This window comes from Cygnus olor, chromosome Z (assembly GCF_009769625.2).
Source record: "Cygnus olor isolate bCygOlo1 chromosome Z, bCygOlo1.pri.v2, whole genome shotgun sequence".
NCBI classification, from domain to species: Eukaryota; Metazoa; Chordata; class Aves; order Anseriformes; family Anatidae; genus Cygnus; species Cygnus olor.
This window is the reverse complement of record NC_049198.1, coordinates 69508806-69527963: the sequence shown is the minus strand read 5'-3', so window position 1 is coordinate 69527963 and position 19158 is coordinate 69508806. Positions and strand designations below refer to the sequence as shown.

Here is a 19158-nt window from a genome sequence, read left to right as displayed (position 1 = left end):
CAGCCGACAACTTAAGATACGCTCTCAAAAACTAGGTATTTGGCGACTAAAAAAAAGTCAGGCAATAGAGTTCCAAGTCAGTATCTCTCAATAAAAATAATGAAATGTCAACATAAACTGTACAATGTTTCTTAGTCTGACAGAGCTCAGAGTTGACAAATGGAAATGAGACAAACTGAACCTTGCCAATCATCCTTTCATTTGGCTTTTAGAGTACAGGCATCCATCTGGTAGTTCTTTCAAAGTTAAACAACTGGTCTAAATACATGTGCTGTATGCACCAGCTGTTGCTAAAATAAAGTACTAACAGAAAACATCACTCTGCAGGCTCATACTTCCACTCTGACAGCACAAATCAATTCAAGTGTGCATCCTAAAGAAATGCAGAAGTGCTGCAATGCAAAAGCTGCTTTACCCACAAAGCTAAAAAAAATTAAACCACCCTTCTTCACAAGGTACCAGATTAACTCCCTGCATCCTATAAAAAACTAAGTTTTGTATCAGCCAGGCTAACAAAGTCACAGCTCCACTGGAGTTCAATAAAATCTCAAGTGAGCCTTGTATAGTTAACTGCTTTTCTGTATCTAAATCTTCTCACAGACTTGAAAGCTCAGAAGAATTAAGTGTCCTGATAGCATTTATAGCACTCATACACAGAACTGGATGAAATGTAAATATAAGTATATAACTTTTTGGTGTGGAATCTAGACAATGATTGACAGAAGTTCCTTCTGACTAGCAACATCTGCATTGGTTTCTTCTGAGTTTATTCCATAGTTTAAGAGAATTGCAAAAACACCGTGTGACAGCTCAGATGCCAGGAAAGCGAGAAGATGCAGAAAATCCCCAAATGCACGTACCTGTTATTTTGTCCCTGACCAGCTTGCAGGACTCTATCTCACCAATGCTGCCAAACAGACTCTTCAGCTCCTCTTGCGTCATGTTCTGTGGAAGGTAGTTGACTATTAAATTGGTCTTGCTGTCTTCTGTGTGTCCAGAATCAACTGGTGATGAGCAACTGTTTATGGTGGTTGAACCATGGGCTGTGTTATTGCAAGTTGGTCCATTAGACAGCTGTGCTTCCATGGCAGCGATTACCTGCTAAAAATACAGGAAATAAGAAACATCAAAATTCATATTTCACCCTCTGTTATGGAGAGTCCAGATTAGAATCTAAAAGAATTGTCACTATGCACAAGTGGTAGTGCCAGGGCCAGATAGTGCTTCTACATGCAAAAACAATACTGAATGATTTTTAACTGTTAATCAAGGAAACAATTTTAAAACTTACAGGCAGATCAAGTCATCACTAAAGTCTTCTAGGGCTTATTCCAGTGAAATCAAGAGCCATAACTCAGTTTTTATCCTCCCCCATCCCCTTCACTCAGGGCATCACAGCTTTTATAGTAGAGAAATTACCAAGCACAATTGGACTGTTGCAATGGTAATCAGTACTGTTAACTTAAGTGACAACTGAAATGTGAAGTATTTTCAAGTATTTGCCTTTTTTGGTTATTTTCAAGACAGGTGGGTGTTAATCATACCTTGACCCTGTCTCTGATAGTACTAGAAAGTAAGATTAGTAATTTAAAGAGATGTTTAGGGATGTAAATGAATATGCAGGGATGGAAAACAACCTCTTCCTTGATAACCTCTAGGTCAACCTTCTGCTACCACAGGCTAGCAATCAGTTTCTAAGTGTATTTTTTTGATTAAACTGCCAATTTCTGTTAATCACCTCTTCCTTCCTCTGTACCCTGAAAACTGTTAAATTTGATACTTTAACTCAATCACTACCCCAGAAACTCCTGTTTCACCCAGAAGTAACTGACTGTATGATTTGCAAACGTAGCAGCAATCATCTGTGGAGAAGAGTCAGTACTTGCCCACACATTACCCACATGTTCAAAGGCTCTCTGCCATCGCTGGCAGTCAATGAATGCTAACAGCTGTTAAACAGTTTTTTAATGGCAGTATAACATCCAAGGCTTGGGTAGCCTATCCTGTAGGAGACCAGCTATATAGAACAAACCTCACCAGAAAATTCTATGTATGTTACCCACTAACAGATCATTTATTCCAGAAGCAAGACTCATCAAGAAGTTTAACTAAAAATCCAGTAATCATTGAAATCCAACCTCATACTAACATTTTTAGAAAAAGATCTCAAGCAAGAAAGCCTGCTATAAAATCCCTGCTACAAAATCATAGAAATCATCAGGCTGGAAAAGACCCCTGGAGGTTATCTGTCCTTACTCCCCTGTTTAAAACAGCATATCCAATCACTGCATACATAAACAAGTGATTAGGCCAACTGTACTCAGTGAGTTCAAATCTGAATTTCCTGAACACATGAAAGGGAGGTTACAGCATCTGAAACGAGTTCAGACATTCCTGGGAAGACATTTCCATGTTTTGTATATAGAAGTGTTTTCCAAGAGGTTACTTCAGCACAAAGCAAGAAAAGGAAGATGCATCTATTAAGAGTGTTTTATATAAAAATGTGATCTGGTTTTCCTGAGGAGCTACCATTGGATCAGCAACATTTTCCTCCCTTGTGACAAACTTCAAGGGGGTAACCTGCTCCTGACACTGTAAGGAAACAAGTCTGCTGAAAAGATGGGAAAATAGATGATCCCAATTTATCTTAATTACTCTTCAGAATACCAGTGTATCTGGCAGAGTTGGTAGCCACAAATGCTGTGCTCTCACTGAAGCTCTGTACAACTGATTTTTTTCCCCCCATTATCAAATTTTAAGTCTGCATTGACCAAAATTAGAAGGATTTAGCAAGGACAGACAATCCTCATTTAATTGCACATTTATTTTCATGTTCAGGTGGCAAGAATGCTATCTTAAGCCAACATTCAAGTGAACAGCTGCAGTAGCCTGTGTGTGCTGAAATTACAGCATTTCCCAGCTATAGAACCATCTGCTCTGGATAAAGCAATACTAATATGTTTTACAAATAATGCATACTCCATTGATACGTTGAATACAAGTGTTCAAACACATGCCACATCTTCAGCAGTTACTAAATATTTTCTGCCCTGAAAGATAGTTTGAGATAAATTTACAGTTTTACAACAATTTCTTAGAATAAGACTTGTAAATATACTTTAAAAAATAGTAATCAAATACATAGTATACAGGTTTTTTAAAGTTACTGCAATTTAGTATTCAGACCATACCAAAACAATTTTAGTACAATACTACTCTTCAGTTATCCACTGGGTATTTTGAATTAACACTAAAATCTAATTGACATTGGAAAAAAGGCAAGCTCTGCAGTATAATTTCTACAGGAGATCACCATGTAATAGAAAAGTTGTCATAGGTACACTAGTGTGCTCTAGGCCCTGACAGAGTAGGGACACAACCTACAACCTGTAACGAAACACAGAAGAGAGTTAGCGTTCCAAATGGGAGATTAGAGTTTGGTATGGCCTCAGCACTATTAACATGTAAAAAAAAGTAGCCTACATAATTTAATAAAAATCCCACAGACCCCAGTCCAAGGCTCTGCTGCCCACGAACCACTTCTAAGCAGAGAAGCCACATCACACAGTCTGACTGCCATGTTAGTTTGGAGTTGCCGTCTGCAATATGGACACAAAAAGTACTGTATGTTAGATTAGCAAGATAATGCAACAAATCAGTTTGTACAAATTTACAGTAATCGCCTTTATACTCCCAGCACGTCCACGCAGTGGGGCTTAATTGAATTTGAGGCAATTCCAATCTAATCTTTCCAAATTCAGTTCCAAAATTATTTTTCTTACATGAATTAGGATGCTTATTTTTAAGAGATGATTTAAAAGATAGCAAAATCTATTACCTCTGCATCTACCCTGAGAACTACCACAAGAACCACACCATAACTAAAAGGACTATACCGCAGCATATATATATTTTTTAAAGTCTTCAAGATGGAAAGAGGAGGAAAGAGGAAATGCAGTGAGTCAATTTTCCATTAGCCATATAAGATGACCATTGCACCACTGAAAAACAGCTCATCTTAAATGCTTTTCCCAGCCCACAAATACAGACGAAACTACTCTGTATTTTGATCAAGTCCATTACTAAAATCCTAGATTAAAAATGCAGTAAATTAAAGTTTTGCAGAGAAGGCGTTCAGAAAGTTTCCCTGCAACAGCCCTATTTAAGAGTACCACTGGACCTGCAAGTGGCAGCGGAGTAAAGGATTTCTCAAGGAGAACTGGGGAAACATAGCAGTGAGGTAGTTCTTCATAATGGCATTTTCATGTCCAAGCACATTGTTGTAGTTTGCTTTTTTTAAAATGAAGGATTGTTGCAAACCCAGTTGGATTTGAATTGAACAGTGCTAAGAGAATAACAAAAAAGCTAATGGGCCATTTGCAGCTGATTACAACCTAGTCCAGATGTTAAATATAACCACAACACTGGCAAGAACAGGAAGACTGTTGCCACAGTTTGAGACTGGTATAAATCCAGGAGGCTTCTTGCCTCTGGTTAGCAGATGAGAAATCTAAACAGTGAACTTAACTTGATTAAAAAACTCAGATTTTGGAAGATTGCTGCACCCAGGGTTTATAAACACATTTCTCAAAACAACCGTTGCCATCTCGAATAGTGTAAGTTTGTCTTCATTGCATCTTGTTACCAAAGTCTGTCTGGTTAGATGGCTTGACATCAGGATTTCATTTCTAATTTAGGTTGATATCAAGACCTTCAATCTTATCTTCTCATGCAAAACACTGAGGCTTTGGTATGAGCTGCAAGCCATTCTCTATGGTCTCAAACCAAAAACAAATTCCAACAACTCCTGAAGCACTTCACTGTACATAGGCAACCAAGTTTGACAAACTGCTTACTATTGGAATGCTTGTGTCTCTGTGCCTCCCAGCAAGCCTGCATGACCTTGCAGAGTATTTTCACCCTGCAGGCCATGGGCTGCAGACAGAAAGCTCCTACAGGACAAGCTTACCTGGGTGAACTTACACTGCACTCACCAGAGACTACACTGAGCCCAAAAAGCATCCCAGCACTTCCCCAGAGAACACCTCTCATTTGAAGCACTTTGTTTCCATAACACACCTACCTTCACTGAAGTGCTCCACAGGACACAGCAATGTATCCCTCTAACTACCACCATCACATCTCAAAAACAAGTCCCATTCCACCAATTCTTTCACCACTTTTGTTACTTTTGAAATTACCAAGAATGCTTTTTTTTTTTACATCTAATATGGAAAAAGAGTTCTTACCTTATACCTTCCACTTGACGTGAAAACTAAGTGATATAGCTAATTATGCCAAAAAACAAGACTTTAAAAAAACTATTTCCAACCTAGCACTGCACTTTAAGATTAAAGTTGTAGCATTCTGACATCAAATTTGAACTGTGAATAATTCCCAAGAAAGCCAAAACATTGACCTACTGGAAAATCACTGGTATTATGGGAAGACCTAAACAGTTTGACAGTGTTAGGCTCATAGAGAGAATGCACTTCAGATTACTGCAACAGCTCAGCAATCACTGCACTCAAACCTGAGAAAGTCTGTAACCTCAGGAAACAAGACTTTGTAAAAGATACTCAAGATCACCTTGCAGTGACATTGAAAAAGGAATTCAGCTATGTGTCTGCGGTCCCCAGAAGAGGAGGAACCAACATTGCTGAGTTCAAACAGTAACCGGTTCCCTTTGTTAGTGCATACAGTATATTGGAGCCATCTATCTTTAAATAAATCTGCTTTTAATTTACAAATACAGTTACAATTTTAAAATCTAAGCAGTCTTAAAAGCTGTCCGTGGTATTAACAGAATCCCAGTTTCTAATTAGCTCCAGTTCAAGGAAGTCATGAAAACAGTTTGCATGGCAAAGGGTTTTTTTTTTGTTTTGTTTTGTTTTAAGACCAAACATCAGGAATTAAAAAGCCATATGCTTCAAAGTGATTAGTCCTGCTTCCCATAGAACAGTTACAATTTTATCAACAAGAGTGGTTTAGAAAATAAAGCAAAGCTAGCAAGACAAAGACCAGCAATACAGTATTTAGTGGGCTACTAGCCATTTTCCCTGAAAAACAGGTATTTTGGTATGCAGCATCTTTTCAATACTTCCAGGACTCAGCCTCGGCTACCATTTCCTGCTGGGCATGAGCAGCTGAGCTGCTGATGAGGTGACAAAGCCAAAGCATTCACACTGCCGTTATCACTCCAGCTGCACTGGATAGAGAAGCATTTAGGGCTTCTGGCTGGTGACCCTCTCCTACCTGTTTGTGTTCATATCTTTTCATCCCCATCACTGAGAGGGAAAAACATTTCATGTGCATTTTATATACAGAAGTTAATTCTACTTATAGACAGATCAAAATCATTGCACAGATGCCTCCACTGATTAAGCCGTCTACTTCTAAATGATATTACTACATAAAGGTAATTACAGATAAGCAGATGTCATAATACATAATACATAAAAGGATTTTGCTGTCATAATGCCAAGTGGCAGAATGAGCAGGGCCCGTAGATGAGAACAATGTCCTTTATGCCTTCCAAATATGAAGGTCTGAAAGTCTAAACCAGAATTTTAGTCTCAGCTTGTAATAAAATTGTCTTTTTTAAAAAAATCTCTGGTCTCCTTTACAAAAGTTTTACTCCACCTACTTCAATACACAACAGTAATGACAGCTATTTAGCAAGGCTAAGTGGTTTAGTCTGCAAGGAGTATTGCTCAAAAACTTAAAAAGGAAAAAAATCATTATTTGAGGGCTTAGTGAAAGTCAATAAGCCCTGATGTATCATAGAAGTTGAATTTTACTTTAAAAACAGAACTCAGCAAAAATGTACTTCCAAAAATATTTCAGTGCACTATTATTTGTGCTTTGAAGAACTGAAATTATTAATGCTTCCTCTTAACTGTTTTTTAATCATTACTTGAGTATTAATTTGACAAGCTTTTTTTTTTCTTGTATAGTCAAATATCCTTTATGAGGCTGCATGAAGACTCATCATTCATTCATGGATGCTCACAAAAGCTGTATAAGGAGACACAATGCAGGCTGTTGAATTCAGCATATGCCAGGAACTATCACACAGGCTGCTAGAACACCCCAAACTTCACGGGTAAAGGCACATGCAGGCCAGAGGGCAGCTCTTCAGGCAACAACCTTGCTTTTCAGAACAAGACACCACCAACGCTTTCAAGTCTCCCTGCAGGAAGGGTAGTTATCAAGGAGAGCTCGATGGTTTCTCTGATGTCCAGAAGTGACAGCACAGACTGTGCTTGGTGAGTCTGCACAAGCAGGCTAAACAACCCTAACTTCGTCTGCGGTTTAACTTATTTTAAAACACCACAGACCAACATTTCTCCATTAGCAACCCTTCCCACTCACACGTCTGTTTACTTCTGTGTTGTTTCTTCCATTATACTATTAAAAAACTTGTAGCACAAACAGGATCAGTGTACTACTCCAACAGAATACTCAGCACAAGAGAAAACAGCCGGTAGAGAACCTTTTGATTTATGCATAAGTTACGAAGAACTTGTGATACAATATTAATCAAAGCCCCCAAAAGCTCAAAGAAAACTTGGAATTAGCTTCTGATAATAAGGCACTCGTAAAGTTTTCAAAGTAATTTAAGTTATTAATGTAAACATGGGCAACTGTAAGACCAGAAAGGAGAGTAGTCGCTATATAACAAGAAAAAACTAACCATGCACACTCTCTAAGGTGACTGGTTTAGAGGGGAAACCTTACCACATTGGCTCTGGTATACATAGCTGACAAAGTAGCACTGCTGAACTACCCCGTGGCCTCAGCAAAGGCAGGGTGAGAAAGAGATCAAAGACCCAAGATAGATATAAAAAAGGCATATGGGATGTAAACAAGAGGATTTTCATTTATCCTTCTGACTGGCGCAGAAGAAACTCATCTGTAGAAGCTTTTGGCAACAACAAAGAAGCAGCTAGATACATTTGCCCACTCCAGGTAGGCAATGAGAAAACAAGTGAACAATTCTGGATAGTTGAACGAGACTCTGCCATCAACACAGACACGAAGTCTGCTACCAGGAAATGGGCTGACAGCTCTGGTAACAGCACTAAAAGGACAGAAAAAGAACGGTCAAGTCATCTTTTGAAGGTAAAAAAAGATATGGGGAACACTAAAAATGTATACCTGAACTAGAGAAGTGTCTCCACATGTGAAGCAATACTTTTGGAAAGTCAGTAATCTATATAAGCCAAAGAACCTATCAGCTGCTCTAAACAACACTGCTGCACTAACAGCTACTGCATGAAGAAAGAAGCCAGCATAACAGATTGGTAAGCAGCTCTGAAAAAGCAGCACAAGAACAACAAGGTGAAGACACTGTTTGACAAGAGGCTGATTTGGACACCACACAAGAGCTCTGTTTGACTGCAATTACTGATAAACTGCTGTGGGAGAGGTGGGCAGGGCAGTTAGAGATACCTTAGAAGTCACAGTAGAAATATCACTGCTAACACTTTTCTCTAACACCTGCACTCTGTTAAGTGATCAGTTCAAGTGAGACTGATAAAGTAAAACTATACATTCCTAATTATTCAGGTCAATCTAGAGACACAGCCACTTCTAACAACATAACTATTCCCAGAGCAAGAAAGCCTCAACATTAGCTGACACACAGGATGAAAGAACCCAACACAGAACTGTACTTTTCACTGCTTTCCTTTAAAGAAAGTTTAGGCCAGCCAAGGACAAACAGTTACATTTATTATATTGAGAACCTTAGCTAAATGTCAAGTTGGGTCTGTCTGAGCAAAACCAATATTGTGGATGTGAGCTTAAGTGCCACCAAAATTATCAACAGATTACACAGGACAGACGTTCAGTCCTGGAACAGATCACAAACCTCCAACAAGCTGGGAACAGTATCAGGCTTGATCAATGCTTTGAATAATACTTATTTAAAGCAAAGGATACACTCAGACCTTTCAACTGTACACCACCACCCACAATATCGTGCTAACTACAGAGGTGATTTTGCTCTTACTCATTTAGCCATTGGCCCATGCTGTCTCAGTCTCATGTGCTGCTCCCAGCCTCTAGCAAAGCACTAAGGCAAAGCAATCCTGTCACATGCACATGCATTCTGCAGTTAAGTTAAAACTTGAGTAGTCTCTTACTGCAGACATGTCCCTTCAGCCTTACACAAACATCTGCAGTCCTCTTGAGCCTGCTGTGAATACAAAAATAGAAACCCAAGACTCAATGGGGCCCAATAAGACAACCTGGACTCTTCAAAGACATACATAACATCACTCTGATATCCTGAAGGGTTTTCAAAGTCATCATCCTCTTTTAGACAGTTACTGCTCCACCTGAACTGGCTGGGATGCCCAATACAGTTTGAGTATTTACCTTACCCTTTGGTTTGGGCTATGAAACTCACTCACTTCAGTTCAAAGTTCATGCCCCACTGGCAATTCCAATAGCTGAGGCTACCCTGAAAAAAGCTACTTATTTTTACCAATAGCCAGGAAAAAGCAAAACAGTTTAGCTTGACTCAAGAAACAGTCAAATTGAAAAGAAAGTTAAAAACATTTAAAAACTTTGAGAATAGCTTCTTTCTGATTAGGAAGGCATGCGTCTAGATGGAGTGGCAGATGGCCCTCAAGTAACCTCCCACTCCTCTCCCTGAAGGAATCGTGACAGAAGGTTTTGTGCCTCACTCTTCCCATCACCAGCAGTGCAACAGGGCCAGGAAGCATTAGTGAAACTCCTGCACCCCTCCACTTTTTCACAACAGTAGGCTGGGACAGCAGCAGAAAGCATGAGCACCAGGATGCTGTTGCTGACCTCGATCGCCAGGGAACAGACAGAGCCATGATGACACTGCCTCCATCTCTTGGCTCTGAAAATGGTACCAAGCACAACGCGTGCGCAACGTGGAGAGGTGTTCGCGTCAAACTAAATCATGCACAATTAAATACACACAGAAACAAGTCGCTTTTGTTCAGGAAAGCCTCCATGCCGTGGAAAGCCTTGGGATAGCTAAGATAATGGCTTAAGTTAAAACTAAAAGGTGAAGCTGCAGGAGGTGTAGCTTTGCTGAATACTTACTCCTGGATTGACAATTTAAAGAGGCTGAATAAAAACCATTTCCTCCTTGAGAACCATAACAAGGGAAAAGTTGAGAAATAAAGGTTGTCCTTTCTAAACCTGAAAGCTAAAAATGCTGGGTTTTCACCTTTAAAATTCACCCTAAAGGTGAAGGGAAAAGGAAACCAGCCTTAATTTGTGCTTTGCTGCTACATCCTTACACAAGGACTACTTCAATGCATTTCTTTTAGCGGCTCTGTTTTTTTTAAAATATTAAATCTCTAGTTTTCCTAGGTAGAAGACCTAAAAATAGAGATGTGGCACCAATTGACTAGAGCTGCACAATTCCCCAAGATTGTGTGTGTGGTGGAATTCTACCCCCCCCCCCCCCCCCAATGGGCATGGGGTAGAATCAAAGCAAAAAGGACACTGCTCAAACCAAAATACTCTTCAGTCAGCATTTCTTCCCCCTTAGAGCCAAGAGATGTTCAAACTTCACCTACACCTGTGAGGCTCCCATTACTTTGCTTCCAAAAAAAAGACTTATTGAAAACATACAGAAATGTAGGAGTGGAAACTTGAACAAGCCATTGTTCTCAGACAATCCACAATGAATGTGAACAAATATGGCCAAAGTCAGACTCTTCTTGCATTTTACTCTGAACACCTAGTCTGAGTAGCATTCTTTATCACCTGAAGTTAATAATCACTTAAGAAAAACAATCTTAAACACAGCTGTGACACTCCACCCTGCCTGCTCCACCAGGAGTAGGAAATCACTGCAGTCCCATGAATGCAGACTTTCACAGTAGCAGATGAAGAAAACTTCATTTCTTAATCCAGATATACAAGTAATGAATAATGCAACACAGATATAACATGACAGATCCATATGCTGCACTGTGATGACTTATGCACAATTTTTTAATTTGTATAATCCACCTAAAAATGGAGAGAGAGTAATTTTCCTATTTTAAAATAATCTTGCACTTAGAGTATGATTTCTGTGCTGACTCAAGTCTGCAGATTTGACCTCTAAGGATGCGAATTGCTATGCAAACAGAAATTCAAGAACAGAAGCACAGTCAAGATGCCAGAACCCTTTGTTAAGTCTAAGAATTAGATAAATCATCATTAATACAGATATTATCTCATTCTGACCAGAAAATATTACATTTCTGGGGCCATGTGGCTTCCATACACTTCAGCTCTCTCTTAACCTTTTGCTCATTGAGTCATATCTAATTTATCTTCCATCTCTAGTGTTTTCCAGTACTTCAATTTCCATGAAAACTAAATGGTACAAAATTGACTGAAGATGCCCTTGCTCCTTATAGGCTAACCTGCAGATTGCTCTTTTATTCTTATGCTGTATGATTTCATGCAGTACCTTGGACATTATATTCAAGCCTATTAGAACTTCCACCTGATATATTTATGCAATAGACATCTCTTATCTGTGTCCAACCCACTGAAAATTGTATATACAAGTTATGAAATCTAAACATAATGGCAAATTCTAGGTTAGCTCATTTTCTAATGAGTTTTGAAAGGCTGACTTAGCTGTATTAGGATATTTCTGCATCAAAAGCCTGAAGCAATAACCCATTTCATAGTAACATTAATTATACACCTAAATCAGTAACTAAAGAAACAGACATCGTGGACATGCAACACTGCTGAGCTCCCACGTATGCTTAAATGTATCTTTCCCAATTCATGTTATTCTCTTGTGCACATCTTCAAACTTTAATATTGAAGGAAAAGCAAAAGAATTGATCAAAAAGTTGGTGAGAAGTACAGCACAGCATGAAAGCAAGAGCAAAGTCAATCTAACAGCACACAGCCCTGAATACCTATACTTTCCTGCCTTTGTGAATGCACATCAAGTGCTATGAAGTTCTCTATGCCCCATCAAAAACCCCTCTGTAACACATCCTACACAATAAAAATGAGCCTGGCTGGAGAAATGAGACGTAAAACAGAAAACAGGCTTTTACCTTGGGGACATCAACAGGTAGAAGATATGATGCTAACATGATCTGACCTTGTTTCTTGCAAGGGATAACCTACATGTTTTTACTTGGTATTTCACTGAAGCCACGCACTGACTCTGAGGCATGGGTGGGCAGCTCTGTTCATCCAGCACCCACATTTGCTATGAGGAAGTTAAGACCTTGTTCCTCTCTACCACCTTTTATTGCAGACCTGTCAAACCACATTATTTGCCATGACACCCAAAAACTGACCTTTGTCAAGTGATGAGTACCTCAAATCCCATGGTGGACCTATGGTGTGACATTCTTCTGACATGGAGACAGGAACCTGAATTTGGGAGCTTTGGTCTTTGTTTCATTATAATAAAGTACTTTCAAAGCAGCATCAAGTCACTTTCACAGGGTGATTATACCTTGGAGAAGGTATGGGACCAGAGGAACAGAACGTCTTGCAAAACAAGGGCATCCGTAAGTTCCTAATAATGACTGCTTTGAAATAGCACGTGTCTTCCCCTCCTAGCACTTATACCTTGCAAAAAGATGGTGGTTTACACTGAGGTTTATACTCAATTTCCTGAAGTATGTGGTGCCTGCAGATACACTTCATCACTAAGTCAAGAATGTGTTTTACTACAGCAGAAAAAAAATCATGAAAACTAAGCACTGGAGACATGCTCACAGCAGACCAAAGGAGTCAGTGTCATGGAAAATTCAGTGCCATGGCAAATTCTTAACAAAAGCTACTGTCACAGTATTAAAGGTCTTGCAGATATCAGATGTGGGTCCTTATACTGTCCTGTATGATCACACCTTCCATGACACAGGAGTCTCAAAACAGCTTTAAAGGGCATTTACACTTAACTTGAAAGTTCAAATACTACAGGGAAAAACACAGATCCCAGTTTCTGAACAGTGCGATCCAGACTGTGTTAGAACAGATTCTTCAATAAATTGTAGCAAGTACCAGCTCCAAGTTTGAAAAAGGCTGTTTCATTAGGTATCAGCATGGTGTAGCTCAAAAAGAAGGCATGTCTGGAAGAAAACTCTTCTACTCCACACTATTTGGACAGGCTGTTCATTTAATCTGCTGCCTATGTTTTAAATGTGAGCTTTTAAAAGAATAGCGTAACTAAGAACAGACAAAACAAAAAACTAAGAACACAGACAAAATCTTATCATTCACATTTGGAAGCGAACTCAAATACTTAGAGGTCAGGATGGCCAAAATCTGAAAGGAGTCAGTAGGTACGAAGTGCTATATTGTCTCACTGCCAGAAAGCCAGGATTTTTCATTTTCACACTGAGTATGAGTGACTTCTAGGAAAACATTTTTCTTTGAAGTAGTGTTATCATTCTGCCTCCTCCCCAGTATCAAAGAGTCAAAATTTATTGGAACTATCTTTCATCTATCTCCTAACGTACAGACCAGCATCTCTAGATCTGAAGCCCCAATACCAGTAACCCACACATCTCTGCCTGAAAGATCAAAACTGTGTATCACTCTCCCACTAAATAGGCAGAACATTAAAGAACAGTAACAGAAGTTATTTTTAAATTAACTCAGAAGTCAAACAGGAGGGTCATTTCTTTCTTTCACTCTGCAAGAAAGTCACACAATTCTGTATCAGACCTTTCAGTCAACACTGAACCTTCAGCCTTCCAAAGTTTACTCCTTGCTTTGTGATGTTTTGGGGTAAAAAACAGTAGAAAAAGCTCAACTATGCTTACTAGCAACAGCAATAAGGAAAAGGGAATTTAAAGCTCTTTTACAGCAAATCTGATTTAAATACTATATAAAATGTGTGGGTACCACAAGTCACCTTCAGGTCAGCTCTGCAAGACAACACTTGTGCTGAAAGACCTGCAAGTTCTCAGCCAATGTATAGTGTTAATTCACGAGTTTTATACCTGTTTTACTCCAGGCAGAGAGCACATCCAGGGAAGGACAAGAGTGCCTAGGGTTAGCAGTAGCTGTATCCGCAGCTGTAAGGTATTCAGTTTACTGAAAAAAATATTAACAGAACAGTGGTTTGAGAGTCATGACAGCAGGTCATATAACCATACAAAAGCTGCGGAGCCTGATATTGCAAAGACTTAGAAAAGCCAGCTCGGGGTAAGGCTGGAAAAGTTAAAGGCATGAACCATGAAAAAGGTGCTTACAGTCACTTTACAGAAACTCCACGCCATCGAGACAGACACAGACAAAAGGAGGATGAAATCAGGACACCACACAAGTAGAACATGAAAAGCAGCACCCTGACACTAAAGACCTTTCATCAAGCATCACTTGACTGATGACCAAAAAAGCTTGCAGTACAAAAATGATTTCTAACTTGTAAGAAGTAGACCAGTAAGTGTTGTTTCCTACTCTGTCCCAAACATACCACAAGCTGCCAACAGAAAAATACCAAATAAGTTACACATACTAGTACAAACTTGCATAACACAAGATGTAGTAAGTTTAGATTTTGCCTTCTTCACAGTGCAAAGAAGCATGCAACTGCTCTTTAAGGATTATACTGTTTGCATACAAACAGCTTACTGGAGAATGGACTCAGCATATGCAAGTATCAAATTCTCTTACTTCTCTCAGCAGTTTATGAAGTAGCAAGTTCCTAAAGCAGCAAAAACAACTAAATTTAGTATAGTTTGTCAGGAATATTGTTTCAGTGACAATTATTCAGAAGTTCTCAGTAAGTTGCTAAAGGCTTACACAACTGTAACAGAAGCTTGGAACAAACAAGTCAAGAATTAAGATTAAAATGCTATACTTTTCATTGGTTTAAGAAAAGGGTCTTTTTTTGCATTTTGTTTTTAACTGGGATCTAGAGGAGTAGAAAAAAGATCAAAGGCAGAATGCCGCCATATCAACCCCTTACTAAGTTCCAAGAAAACTTCCTTTCCTCCTAGATCTGCAGACAATGACAGCAGCTCTCAAAGCTGTATGAGGATTTTATCTAGCTGATGAAATAGCTAAAAATGTTTAGGTACAGAAAGTGCTCAAACAAAGTTTCTCAAGTAGCAGAGACTATCCTCACAAAAAAGACATTCCATATGGTAGCTATTTTTAGCCTGTTAAGTATCAGAGGTTAGAGAAATCACATGGGTGTCTCCAAACTACCAGCTCCTCAGCTGATTTTTATCTTTTGCATAAAGGAAAGGCAAGTTGGGATCATTTTTAGAACAGAGCTCAGATTCAAAAACTGTACTTCCCCTTCAAAGTACATTCAGCTTGCAAGTCTTCCTTGTAAGTACCCAACTCAAAGGAAAAAGCAAGCCTGTACCTTTTGACCAGAATACTTGGAGCATCCAAAGCAGATCCACTGAGTTGTATTTAGGCTAGTTCTAATTCACTGCAACTGCATCTAATGAACCACAAAATGCTTACTACTACAATACAGGCAACATAACCCAGAGCTCATGAGCTGAACACTCTCCAACATACCAGCATCCTTCAGCTGGCTGTCCTCAGCATCAGATACTGAACTATCTCTGCAGTGAGGCTAAGCATGCAAGGGCAGCAAGACAACACTGGCATGTTTAATTATCTCTTGGATACATCACCATGGGAGTATCAAACAGCATACGCTGCCTGGTATGTTCACTGCTGCTGCAGAACTTGTCTATCCTTCAGTCCCTCAAGTACTCACCTGCTTCATGCAATGAAAAACAGCAGTCCTCTGTCCCATGAGGCTAACTCATACACAGACTTCAACACAGGGATTTGTCAGCCATGCTGGAATCAGGTGAACAACCAAGCTGCCTGCAGAACTATGATTATCTTTTCCAGCAGGAGACTATGGGCAATCTAAAAGTAAGAGTCTTGATGCAACTCTGACAAATACTGGTTAAGAACCAAGCAATCTACAAAAAAATCATTTAGGGATTCCCACACAGAACTGTGTGCAAGACTTAGAAGAACATGAGTGTACAGTACACTCTAAATCTGTGACTAAGCTAAGACTATAGACTAAGATGATTTATTCCTGACAGCTGCATTCCTTGTTTTGCAGTAGCATTTAAGGCATGGAACGATTCACAGATCCACTCTGAGGAGACATGAAAAGAAGAGGGAAGGCAAAAAAAAGTATTTTGTTCCAGGAAGCCTAACAACAAACCCGTTGTTGTTAGTGCTACAGAATGCTTCAAGCTTTTTACTTAATTGCATACTTCCTTTGACTGATGAAGTCAGTATCCTTAAGTAAACCCTTCAGAAGCAAGTCAAGTAAGCCAAAGATGAGGTAGATCAACCACACCAAGCTGTAACACATCAGCAGCAGCACCTTAAGTCCTTCAGCTGAAGAGACAACGTACTTCAGAAGCAGGCTGACTAACCCAAGCACTACAGCCTAAAATTAGAAAGACTATTTCCCCTAACATTATTCTTTAATTTCCATTCTCTTTTGATTTTCACAAAGCACCAAAAACATTTATGTTCTATTCAACAAGAATATCAAAAATCTGAGTTCTGTGGGCAGTTTTGAGCACAATACAAGAAGGATGTAAAGCTATTAGTGAGCATCCACAGGAAGGCAACTAAGATGGTGAAAAGCCTGGAGGGGAAGATACATGAGGAGCAGCTGAGGTCCCTGGGTTTGCTCAGCCCAGAGCGGAGCAGGCCGAGGGGAGGCCTCATGGCGGCCTGCAGCTCCCTCACGAGGGGAGCGGAGGGGCAGGCGCTGAGCTCTGCTCTCTGGGGACAGCGACAGGACCCGAGGGAACGGCATGGAGCTGGGACAGGGGAGGGTCAGGCTGGGGGTTAGGGAAAGGTTCTGCGCCCAGAGGGTGGTCGGGCACTGGGACAGGCTCCCCAGGGCAGTGGGCACAGCACCGAGCTGCCAGAGATCAAGAAGTGTTCGGACAGCGCTGTCAGACATCTGGGTCAGATTTTTGGGTGGTCCTGTGCGGAGCCAGGAGTTGGACTCAATGATCCCTTCCAACTCAGGAAGTGCTATGATGCTATCATGACCTGTTTAGTGAAACATCTTCTCATAGCCATCCTACAGAACACAGCATTTCCATACACACACAGGTCCCAGGTTCCCCAAACCATCAAAAACATTGCTGTATGAGAAACCATTCTTGAACAATAAAGCAGAAACTACTATAAAATGATGGAGGGGAAAAAGCCAACCTTAGTTCCAATATTTAAAAAAAACAGTAAGTGGTGCAGTCTCCCAGCTGTCACACCAGTCTGTTACACTCTAATTTGCTTATGCAAAGTACAAATTGTTATATTTTTCTACCAAATCCACTATGGTAAGAGGATTATCAACACAGACTAACATTATTAGGAAGATTCTTCTCTGAAGCACTAAGAGGTATGACTCTGGGGGTGGAGTTCTGCAGTTAACTGAAGACAGGTGGCAGAGAAGAAGCAGCATGGATCTCTCAACAGACCTCAGAAAGGAGTAAGCAGTAGAAGTGATTCAGCAGGCTGAGAGAGCCCACTCAACAAGCAAGTGGGAAAAAGTGGCATCAACTGTTTTGCAAGTGCATTACAAGGGCATTACTTGACCCAGAACAAATTGCAACCATGTAAACTGACCTGGCAGATTCTGCTCACCCCTGGCTGATCTGCTCCTGGGACTGCTTGCTTCTTCTGGTTTTCAATTAAGTGTTTGCAAGTGATTCAGCAGCACACGATCACGGGAGCATATTACGGAATAAAACGCTCTTTGCCTACCACCTCCATAAGACGAACTCCTTCACCCCACAAAGCTGCAATCCCTAACACTGGTGCTGCGCAAGACTGCAGAACAGTAACAGAGCATGGGTCAAGTTCCCAGGGAGAATTAATTCAGCACTTGCACAGGTGTTTCCTAAATTTGCCACCCAAGTGCTGGAGGATATACAAATAGAGTTTACAGCCAATGCAGAAAGGGAGAATGAGAGGAGGTTATTCTGCCACATGAGCAAAATGTGTTGTGGCTCAAAAAACCTACCAGAATATACAATTTATTCAGTCAGATCTCATATCAAAACCACATTTTCCTACCTAAAAACCAGGTGCTCCTCATTTTGCTAAACTATACTGGAAACTCCATACTCTGCCTTGAATTCATAACACTTACAAGTAGAAGCTTCAAAGGGTAAATAGGAAAATATCCCAAGTCAAAACTGACATACTCATTTGGTTTAGTGTTTTACATGATAATAGCAAAATGCCACCAGTGAGCTCTAGGACTCTGGGAGCCCTCAGTTACAATCTTCTACTTTCAGGATTTGTGTATTTGAATATTTCATTTACCTTTTTTTTTTTTTTTATCAGTTATCAATCCTTACAGCCTCCTGAGATGAGTCTGAACAGCTTCTAGGAAATGGCTTTTAGACATAACAATAGTACTACTAACAGTCCTAGAATTACTGAGAGGACCGTCATATCACTGCTCCCAAATAAAGCATGCTTCCATCCAGTCTCAAAATTCTACACCAGTTTTATACAGTACTACTCCTCCAGTTAGAGGACTTTGTGGGACTTTCTAAACTTATCATAGCAACTTTATCCTGTTACTAGATGAAAAAAGGCGGATGTAAGGGAATGCTTAATCCCAATGTCCATCAAATGGATAGTCACCTGCAAAAAGCAGAATTCAACAACAAAACCAAACACATTAAATGAATTTTAATAATTAGAAAAGACTTCACAATAAGGCTACAAAAGAAATCCTCTAGGGGAAAATCGAAGACCAAAGAAGACCTGCAAGCCTCATCTTGCAGACACCAACCACCATGTTTCAACTTCTCTAACTGCTCCAGCAATAACATCTTTTGTTTCCTAAAGGTTTTCCAAAGTTGAAGTTCAGCTCTGTAAAGTAGTATATACACTATTCTCATAATACTTGCCCTAAGAGCTGGAGTATTTTCTGTTTCAACGCATTAACAAAAAACAGAACTCTGGAAGACCTAAATCAAGAGAAAGCAAACAACATTCCCAGTGATATACTTTCAAATTATTCCCTTGAAAGATGATTAGAATACAGAGATATACCTGATTTCAGCTGATGCAAACCCTAGATACTATTACCCAGGAAATAACATTTGAATTTGTAAAGACCCTCACTCAACATCTTATTTCATCCCACCTCTGAAACAC

At 39.8% G+C, this 19158-nt stretch overlaps 1 protein-coding gene across 30 annotated transcripts in view; it reads right to left on the bottom strand.

Moving 5' to 3' along the window:
• ELAVL2 (ELAV like RNA binding protein 2) overlaps positions 1-19158 on the bottom strand; it is a 93915-nt gene that overhangs the window by 48765 nt on the left and 25992 nt on the right. For 10 of the 30 annotated variants that reach the window (XM_040541201.1, XM_040541199.1, XM_040541198.1 and 7 more), the window contains 2 exons: positions 3484-3599; positions 861-1101 (listed from right to left, as the gene is read on the bottom strand). In XM_040541201.1, coding sequence (XP_040397135.1) covers positions 861-1101; positions 3484-3561 — 319 coding nt within the window. In that variant the 5' untranslated portion in view covers positions 3562-3599. Of the gene's footprint in view, positions 1-860; positions 1102-3483; positions 3600-13970; positions 14644-19158 lie in introns of those variants that run through there. The other 20 variants (XM_040541206.1, XM_040541207.1, XM_040541204.1 and 17 more) reach the window with 6 other exon arrangements.